The sequence below is a fragment of the Lepisma saccharinum genome, chromosome 25 (genome assembly GCF_977018435.1).
Source record: "Lepisma saccharinum chromosome 25, izLepSacc3.1, whole genome shotgun sequence".
NCBI lineage: Eukaryota > Metazoa > Arthropoda > Insecta > Zygentoma > Lepismatidae > Lepisma > Lepisma saccharinum.
In genome coordinates this window covers 50,908,984-50,919,946 of record NC_139253.1, presented here as the reverse complement: position 1 = coordinate 50,919,946, position 10,963 = coordinate 50,908,984, and the positions used below count along the sequence as shown (strand labels likewise).

At 36.6% G+C, this 10,963-nt stretch overlaps 1 protein-coding gene across 1 annotated transcript; it reads right to left on the bottom strand.

Annotated features, from left to right (window-relative positions):
• Positions 1-954: 954 nt before the first annotated feature.
• LOC145978780 (zinc finger MYM-type protein 1-like) lies at positions 955-9,307 on the bottom strand. Its single transcript, XM_083111596.1, has 3 exons — positions 9,220-9,307; positions 2,041-2,651; positions 955-1,830 (listed from the first exon to the last, which is right to left on the bottom strand). The coding sequence occupies exons 1-3, from the start codon at positions 9,305-9,307 to the stop codon at positions 955-957; spliced, it is 1,575 nt and encodes a 524-aa protein (XP_082967722.1).
• Positions 9,308-10,963: the final 1,656 nt, after the last annotated feature.

The following is a 10,963-nucleotide window of genomic DNA, read 5'->3' as shown; positions in this document are numbered from 1 at the left end:
AAGTGTGAGGTGTGGATAAGAATTAGCCAGTCATAGCTCTCTACATATTACCAGGCCCGTAGCTAGAATTGATCTCTAAGGGGGGCTCACGGTTTATCAGGGGGGCTCACGGTTCATCAGGTGACTTTTTAAAAAACGTTTCACATTAAATAAAGGTAAGCTATTTTGTGTGTGTTAAGGGGGTCATTAAAGAAATAGAAATATAATACAAATAATACCCTCTTTTTCAATATCTTCTAAAACACGGTCATCTCTCGAAGTGTTAATTGAATGCTACTGACCTCATTCCTTACTAAACACTTCATACACTTTTGATTACACAAATATTTGTATCCCATATGAAAAATTCATGTTACTTCTCTCTTCATAAACTTTTGTCTTCTCGTTTAATATCTAAGAAACTAAAAGTTAAAATATACAAAACAGTAATTTTGCCTGTAGTATTTATTATATGGATGTGAAACTTGGTCCCTTACATTGAAAGAGGAACATAAATTGAGAGTATTTGAAAATAAGATCCTTAGGAAAATCTTTGGACCTAAAAGGGATGAGAAGACAGGTGAGTGGAGAAGGTTACATAATTTAGAACTACATAATTTGTATTCATGTCCAGATATTATTAGAATAATTAAATCAAGAAGACTTAGGTGGGCAGGCCATGTGGAACGAATGGGAGAGGAAAGAAGAGTTTACAGGATTCTTGTTGGGAAACCTGATGGTAAGAGACCTGTAGGAAGGCCAAGACGAGGATGGAGGGACAACGTTGAGATGGACCTAAGGGAAATCAGTAGGGATGGAAAGAGTATATAGATCTTGCTCAAGATAGGGAAAGATGGAAGGCCTGTGTTGCTGCAGCCATGAACCTTCGGGTTTAAGAAGACTAGAGAGTTAATTAGTTAGCATATGAAAAATGCACAATATTCAATAATAGTGACTACAGTACATACCTCTGCCTTAAAAAACTTGGAGTCGGCGATTCTTCATGTTGTTAAACCTGTGAAGCAGTCTCGACATATCTATGTTCGATGCTCGTTTCTTCTCAAATGCCAGAAAAACAAGATTTGCGAGGCGCTTGCTGCACATTGACAGTCTCTGAGGGCTATTGATGCGGGTTAACACAGAGAAAGTGGATTCACACAACGCTGTACTGCATGCAAAAGTTCTTATGCCAGCAAGTAGAGCATAAGTGTCTTCGTAGGCCATTCTAGTTTTGTATAGTTCTTTAAAAGTATCAGGGGAATCCAGTTTCTTGAGATATGCATTGGCAACAGTTAGTTCCTCTTTTGACGGAATGGTGATTCCAAAGGCTGATAAATATTCAATGTTGCTAAATAATTGAAGGGACTCAGCCGATGATATAGCCTCCAATAAGTCGTCGTTATTGGTAAAACGTCTATTTATTTCTGTTAGCACAAGATCTAAACATTCGTAGAATATTTGTGTGAGAGATGTGAGCTTTTCCTCTCCTAGGACGTCAGTGATAACGAAGTCTTGCAACTGTGTATTTCGTTTTCTCTTTCTTGTGGGGTGCTCAACAATCTCGTCATGAATTCCATCCTCTTCTAGCAGTACCTTACTTTCTTGCAGAATGCCTTCGTACACATCTTCCTGACGCATGCTCCTTAATGTTTCTGTGGCAGCTTCAATCATCTTTCTACCAGCATCCAAATGAACATTACGTGCTTGAAGCATTTTATCAACTGGGCTTAATATTTCAAGGATCTTTTTCATGAACACTAAGCAAAACCGAAACTCAGGTTTGCTAATGACTACAAGCAAACCAACACTTGCTGCTACGTCATCCCCGTTAAAATTTCCATTTTTCACCAACTGCAAAACATGAATTATTTCTCTGTAGTTTTCAAATATTGTTCTCGTCATTTTTAAATGTCCTGACCAACGTTGTTCTAAAAGTCGCGAAAGACTTCTCCCCTCGTATAAAATGGCAACTTTTCCCTTTTTTAGAAAGTTGTGCAACATGGAACTCTGTTCGAAAAAGTGTTTAATTGGAGAAATTTCATCCACACATTTAACAATTACCAGATGTAACCGATGGTTAAAGCAATGAACGTAAGGAATTAGACGCCCAAGCCGTTGCTGGATTAAAGCTTGCACACCCCCTTTCTTCCCACTCATAACTGAAGCCCCGTCAAAACACTGGCTGAGCAATTTCGCACTATCCAAACCATATTTCTGAAAAATATTTAGTGTTAGATCTGCAAAAGACTCTGCATCAAAAGCTGACAGTGTTTCTATGCACAGAATTGATTCCATGACTGTCCCATTCTTTACATAGCGGATTCCTATGGCTACGTTTTCTCTGTTGTTTTTATCTCGTGTACCATCTTCAAGCAAAGTATACAAAGGAACATCTGCACTGTTAATGTCACTAACAATGTTTTCACGTACGATGTCAGCCATTATTTCAATAATGTCATTTTGAATTTCAGGGGACAAGTAAGATGCGTTTTTAGGCACCTGCTTAAAACAGTCTGCCAGTTTCTCATCTTTTCGAAGCGTGAACTCGAAAAGATTTCGAAACAGGCTTTGTTCCTCATGTTCTTCTAAGTGGTACGTTCCCCTAAGAGGCAATTCGTTTATTGCAAGGAACTGAATAACTTCAGCAATGCTCTTGATATAATATTGATTCTCTTCAAGAACATTCTGATTGACTAGTGTAGAAATAGATTTTCCCACCAACGAACGGTTTTGCTTTTCTGCCCACCTTGACATTGCTTCTATGTGTGTAAGTGTCGCATCATGTTTCACTAGCCCTGCTTTGGTTTTATCGAGAGCTGCCTTCCAGTTCTTAAAACCTTTAGATGTAAAGGCCACTTCTTTGCATCCGAAAGGCCGATATTGTCTACAAGCATAGCAGAATGCTGCATCTAAAAATTGCGAATATTCTAACCATTTGAACCTTTTAAACCAGTCACTTTGAAAACACCGTCCATCAGCATTTCGGGGATAATGTTTGAGTTTTAGCTGCTTAATTTCCTCACCTGGTTTGGAAATGTCCTTTACTTCTGTAGGCAAGAAATCCTCTTCTTGATTGGAGGCAGCCGTAGATGGGGAAAGAGTAGGTACGGTGGTCGCCGTGGTCAAAGATTCAGATGTTTTTTTACGAATTATAAATTTATCCATGGTGCTGGGGAATCGTTAAAATATCACAACACTACACACCAAGGACGAAACATGGTTATATTATTCGTCACTAAAACCACTCAGTTTTACGAAGATACGAAACACAATAACACCCGCGCAAACGCGAAACCTTCTTTACACGAATGAAGAACTCAACAAAGTGTCTTTGTGAATGTTTTTCCCCGACAGGGCATGGGCAAGACCTTATATTCCACCCCCGACCGGGCAATAAAACTTCCCTTCGCAAAACTTGGGAGCATATGACCTTTGATGCAGATGGAAAGGACCTGCTACAAGGGAAAGCCGAAAGAGGGGGAGCGAAGGTGCATAGATCCCCTGTGGAAGAAATTTGGAGAACCTTCTAAATACTTCCCGTTACTTAAACTTCGGTTTATAAACAAGAAGAACAAATGTGATAGCTGCTCTTCATGTACTGTGAATTTATCCTTCTATCAAGTTATGAGCAAATAATATCCACACTCTACATTTTCACTTGTCACGGCAAACAAATTATGCAATAGTTTTACCTAATACCAGGGGGCTGACGACAACGCCAGGGGTGGCTGACGACAACGCCAGGGGGGGCTGACGACAACGCCAGGGGGGGCTGACGACAATGCCAGGGGGGGGCTCAGCCCCCCCTGGCCCCTGCCTAGCTACGGGCCTGCATATTACAACATCATTAGAGGAAGGCCTTTCGTGTGACAGTAATTCACAGGCACATAAACGATATATTCAATATACTTTCTTCAAGGGTCGCATAACTTAATGCTCAGAGTCTTTCATTGAAAGGCTATTAAAATTTGTGATTTACTTACTATTTCACCGTCCATTTTGAAACTGCGCATGATAGAGTGGCTAAAAATTTTGGAAAACAAGTATAATTGATTTCATTATTGTGCTGTCTTATATTTTTTGTTTTGTGTCTTTATTAAATGTTACATATTTATACATCTTGTTCATTTTGTATAATAGAAATTACTAGTCTACATTACTTTGAATTCTTCCTGGAACTTTATTTAGTTTTCAATGCATGTATTGTGTAAAAGGATATCACATTACCCGTGCATAATTTTTCTTTCTTCTCTAACATGTACAAAGTATATTACATGCTCATTCATGTAACTGGAGAATACATTAAAAATAATATACAAATGAACTGATATTTATTTATTTAGAGAAAGACTCTCAGTGATAAATCATAAGCAACAAAATCTAAAAGTTCTAAAATTTGATACAGGAAAGTTTACTGATGAAAGAATTAAGAAAGATTACCAAATTAAACTGTCAAATAGATTTGATGTTTTGCAGGATTTAAATGATGATGAAAATATAAATGAAACAGACGTAAATAAGAATTGGGAGCACATACGTAATGCAATAGAATCAGCAGCTAAAGAAAGTATAGGATACCATTAACCGAGAAAAAGTAAGCCATGGTTTGATAATGAATGTCATAATCTAATAGAAATAAGAAATCAGGCTAGACTTAGGTGGTTAAATAACTCTGATGATACAAATCTAAACAATTATAATAGAATAAAGCGAGAAGTTAACCGCACGTTTAGAAGTAAAAAAAGAGATTACTTGAAAAGCAAAGCAAAATTAACGAAATTGAAACAAACAGCAAAAATAAAAATATCAGAGATTAATATAAAGGTGTAAATGAGTTTAGAAAGGGGTGGCAACCTAAAGTAAACTTGATAAAAGATAAAGACGGTGATTTTCTTGCTGACCCAAGCGATATTCTAAATAGATGGAAGAACTACTTTAATGACCTTTTAAATGTCCATGTAGGAGATAAATCAGAAGTGAATGAAGTCCACACAGCAGAACCTTTAATTCCAGAACCTAACTTGACTGAAGTTAAAGATGCTATTAAAAGGCTAAAGAATAACAAAGCACCTGGCTTTGATTTAATAAATATGGTGGAAATTCATTAATATGTCAAATTCATAAATTAATTTGTTTAATATGGAATAAAGAAGAAATCCCTCAACAGTGGAAAGAATCCATAATTGTTCCTGTGTTTAAAAAAGGTGATAAAATGAACTGCAATAATTACCGTGGAATTTCTCTACTCTCAACAACATATAAAATAATCTAACATTCTTTTAAAAAGACTAACCCCATATGCTAATGAAATTATAGGTGATTATCAATGTGGATTTAAATGCAACAGATCAACTACAGATCAAATTTTTCACATCAGACAGACACTTGAAAAAAGTGGGAATATAATCAAAATGTCCATCAGCTATTCATTGATTTCAAAAAAGCATATGATTCGGTCAAAAGAGATAAATTATATAATATATTAGTAGAGTTTGGAATACCTAAGAAGCTTGTTAGTATGATAAAAATATGCACCAGTGAAACAGAAAGTAAAATTCGTGCGGGTATTAATATGTCTGACAAATTTACAATTCATAATGGGTTAAAACAAGGAGATGCATTATCTCCATTGCTCTTTAATTTTGCCTTAGAATATGCTGTTAGAAAGGTAAACGAAACTAAAGAAGGACTAAAATTAAATGGTGTGACTCAGTTGTTAGCATATGCAGATGATGTAGACTTACTGGGAGATGATGTGAATACAATTAAGAATAATGCTAAAATATTTTTCAAAACTGCTAAAGAGATAGGTTTGGAAGTTAAGAAAGAGAAAACTAAATATATGCTTACAGGCCAAAACCAAGTGTTAGGTAATAATCAAAATCTAATTATTGATAACAACTCGTTTGAACCAGTTTCCAAATTCAAATACTAAGGAGTAATATTAACAAATGAAAATTATATTAAAGAGGAAATAAAAAGTAGGCTTAATTCAGGAAATGCATGTAACTTCTCTCTTCATAAACTTTTGTCTTCTCGTTTAATATCTAAGAAACTAAAAGTTAAAATATACAAAACAGTAATTTTGCCTGTAGTATTATATGGGTGTGAAACTTGGTCCCTTACATTGAAAGAGGAACATAAATTGAGAGTATTTGAAAATAAGATCGTTAGGAAAATATTTGGACCTAAAAGGGATGAGGAGACAGGTGAGTGGAGAAGGTTACATAATTTAGAACTACATAATTTGTATTCATGTCCAGATATTATTAGAATAATTAAATCAAGAAGACTTAGGTGGGCAGGCCATGTGGCACGAATGGGAGAGGAAAGAGGAGTTTACAGGATTCTTGTTGGGGAACCTGATGGTAAGAGACCAGTAGGAAGGCCAAGACGAAGATGGAGGGACAACGTCGAGATGGACCTAAGGGAAATCGGTAGGGATGGAAAAGAGTATATAGATCTTGCTCAAGATAGGGACAGATGGAAGGCCTGTGTTGCTGCAGCCATGAACCTTCGGGTTTAAGAAGGCTAGAGAGTTAGTTAGTTAGTTACTGATATTTATTTAGAATTATCCATTGAACAATTTAGTATGTATTGATCTAAACTTCCTTAAAATGGATGTCAATGTCGTCAATGTCGCTGAAAGTATTTAATTGATTTTTACACTTTTTAAACACTAAATTATCTAAATAACAGAATTTTTGTAGGAGTTGATGACCAGCAACAGATCCTAATTTAACATACATTTTCCGTATAAATCATAAAATAAAACAAATTACTTTATTATTACCAATATTTGATGTAATTTTGTCGACAAAGGGCAATTTGACGCTCTAAGACCTTACATGAAATGCAGAATATGATCTACGTTGCAACTCTCTGGAATTCTAGAAGATCGGCTTTGTGCGTCCATTAATATTTTAGGAAATCATATCTTTCAGAATTAGCCAGGTTCGACTGCTGGTATATGTAGTTAATTTCATGTGGGGATCTGTCCATTAATGTACATGCATAGATCATGTCTAGGGTTCACGGAGCCGTGGTGCTGATCACATCACCTCCACAAATTACAGAGATTGTGAATGTATGAGGTTCTCCTTATATGCTTTCAAGGCACATTGCAACATGCAACCTTTTATATTTTGTAAGAATATAGATTTTAGAAGTAGGAGACAGGAACATGGAGTCATACTTTTGTACATTTTTCCAGACTCACTGTTCAAACACTTTTAGCCATGTATCCACGAAGGCATGCATATTTCGTTTTTGACGAAAACACGAAATGTGAAATAACACATTCCAATGTTAATTTTTCATGTTTCTGAAAGGTGTGAGGTGCATTTTCCTACCCTGTTCTGTCACGAAATGATGCGAAATGAACTGCAAAATGCGAAATAGACTCTTAAACACGAAATTTTCCGTTTATATACTGACGCGACACTTTCTGAAGTCTGAAGTATCCTGCAAGTTATGCAATTCACGGAAAATTGATTAATTCTGCTGTAAATATTTGAGAAGCAAAAATGGACTCTTTTATACAGGAATAAACTTAATATTCTGGTAATGATTTAATGTGCTATTAGAAGGGATATGTTTATTTTGTGTAATAGTGCAGTTTTTAAATCAAATTTGGGATTATATTAACATTTTTTTAAAACCAAAATGTCATTTTATATGGTGCCTTTTCACCGCTATAACAGCGAAATTTCATTTTATTTATCGCTTTTGAACCCGAAATTGACTCCGTTTTTGTACCGAAATTTTGTTTTTTGTTTACCAAAAATATGTGCCTCTGCTAATATTCCATTTTGTATACCACTTTTGATCCCGAAATATGACCAGTCTTGTACCGATATCTTGATCTTTTATTTACCATAAATATGTGGCTCTACCACGAATCCTCACGATTCCATCAGAGCGATTTGCAAGTTTGATGTCTGCCATAGTTAATCTTAACCATCGTAGCGATGAAAAGGGTAGTTTTTATTTTATGTAAGCCGACACACACAGTTTATTGTGCATTATGACACGATGCATCTTATCACACAATCCACAACTTAACAAAAACTCCTTTCTTCCACTTTTTCAACTGAGGTGACAAATACTATGGACTGTTTTGTTCTTATCCTGCCGTGCGGAGTCAGCACCTGAATGATCGAATCGTGCGTTTTAGAGCGAGAGACTGCGGCCGATTCTTTGTTCAGTTCATGCACTTGAAGTTAAGAACAATTACTCATTCAGAATAAACATGAAAAACAAGAAAAAGGCAAGGATGTTGAAGACCTTAAAGCTAGTGGCGAAAGAACGAGCAAAGTAGCCCAGAAAATCAAGGCTTTTCAAAACGAGAATTCTTCCTTCAATGCGTTCTCACGTTTGAGGTGACATAATTCTAATTGTTTAACAGCATCACTGCCCGTGGAGCCACCATAAAAGAAAAGTGGAGTATATCACGTGACGCCGGTTAACTATAGTTCCGTTTCTGCAAACAAAAGCCGATGTACCACATTCAGGCAAGAAACCAGTGTTGCCAGTCGTAAACAAAAAAATATTCCTACTGTTCAAGCACTTTTCTTTTGAATTGCCACGCCGGAGACCCGACGTGGATGTTCTTAGATAAGAATTCTCATTAATGGTGGTAATGGAGCATGGTGCTGATTACATTGCAGCTAGTATGGACGATATCGAGAATATGTGCACTCTTACTCCATACTCATACAGTGTCTTCAAGGCATAGTACAATATGCACATGAGGAAAAAAAGTGGATTCTCTACTATAGAAAATAGAAGCGTGTAGCACACATTTCAAATAGATCTTTCCGCAGTAGCACAGTCCCTTTATTCGAATTTTGCTCCATTGAGAACCTAGTTCAAACTAAAAAAGGAGACACCTCTCTCTTCCGCGGGAGTTGAAAATCAGATCAACTGACATCTTGAGATATACTTGCATTACTACGATAGCGTAAAAACCATAAAATATAATATGATTTCACTTGATGTAATGAATACAGTTTGTTGTAATTTCACTCTGTTTCAATCTTTTACTTCCCACACAAACTCCCTTTGCACTATCGGGCTGTCTTTCACACTTTCAGTCTCCCCTCATCGTTATGTGATAAGGGATGTTTACACTTTGTTGCACTATGAAGATGGCTCGGTTGGAGCATGATCACTCATTTCGCTGCCTTCTCTCATAGCTTTCCCCCGCCGTTCTCTTACTTATCCCAGGTATTTCCCCACTTGCTGTTCCGCTTCTTTTATCTTCATTCTGTCGTCTACCATTTCCATCACCTCCCTCCCTGTTAAGTTCTTCATCCATTTGTTCCATAGTTTACGTGTAGAAGGGCAGTTCAGTAGGATATGCTCATGCTTCTCCTCTCCATCGCATGAAGAACTTATCATTTCCCCTGCTTCGTTTCTCTTCCTTAATTGTTTCCATCCACCTAATCTGAACCATGCCAACGCGCCTCTTTCCTTTTTACCCACGACATTGATATATTTATGAATTGCTTCACATCTACAAGTATAAATGTGAAGCAAAACGCAATTGAACATAATAAAGTAAATATAAGACAAGAACATTTTCGCTTGCGCATAAATTTAAGAATGCAGTCCTCAGAAGCAATAATAATGGGCATTAAATTATGATAAACGATTTAAGACACAGAAGCAGAAAGTCATTATCAGATAAAATTAAGAATGTTAACACTAAATGATCTGCAGGTGTATGTTTTAGAGGCCACCTTCCAGTTCCACTGTTCGCAAATTATATACGTATTATTCTATTTCACCTAACATAATCGTGTAAGTGAAAGTGTAGAGCAACATGCCATTATGGATAGAGATGGTTTGCGATAAGACATAACCAGTATTACTTTCGAGACTATCTTTAGATAGTCCAACTGCGAATAAATATACTTTCTAGCTTGGCAAAGTCATCATCGTGTGTGTGTGTGTGTGTGTGTGTGTGTGTGTGTGTGCATTTATGTATTTTAATGTTTGTAATTTTCTTATTTTCTGTTGCTCTTCTGCGACTTCTGACTAATCGAAACGATTATGATGAATGATTGCATGAAATTGATGAAGGGATAGTTGTAAAGGAGCACTTCGTTGTTGTAGAATTGCTATTTGAAGTCCACTTTATGCACAGATAGGCTGAGGTACTGAACCTACAATTTAAATTGGGATTCGAACCACATGTGCCGCTAACGGGTATCGAGAATCCTTGATTACAAGATGACGACGTTACCACTAAGCTGTCGGAGAGACCAAAGGAGCAGTATTCGAATAGATACCTTTGGTGGCGAGATCGTTCATCGACCACTTGAATACACCCCCCCACCCCAATACACACATGTGTGTGTTCAAAGTGAACAGAGAAAGCTACATTTCAATCTCCATCATTGGTGGTAGAAGGTTGAAGGTATTTTGGGGGAGCAATAGAACACCGTTCCCTCCGAGAAGTCCTCTCGGGACGCCTTTTGTTCTTAGAGTTTGTTATTTCTTTCATTTAGTGTGTGTGTGCTCAATATTCATAAAAACTTATTTATTATTTATAATTATTAATTAACTCGACACATTTTATGTCACTTCTCTCCAACACACCACTTTGGATTTGAATCAGCAGCATGACATTGACACCTCGTAGATGTATATGATTATTCCTATTCATTCCAATTTGCTGATGAGGTGTGTTTTCGCACTGAAGGGAATTCACACTACGTGATACTAAACTGTGAAGAAATACTTTTACCTAAATTATTTATATTTAGAATAATTCTATTCCAGTTGGATAGTACAAATTGTTTATATTAATGTACGTACGTGCATTTTGCGAGACCTTAACCAGACAGGCACACATGATGGGATGCATGTGCGATTGTGTGAGTGATTCCAGTTAGTGTAAAAATGGTCTCGTACCTTTCTGTTATTAGCCGATGTAGTGGTGAGTTTTAAAATATTGTAATAATATTACCAAAAAATC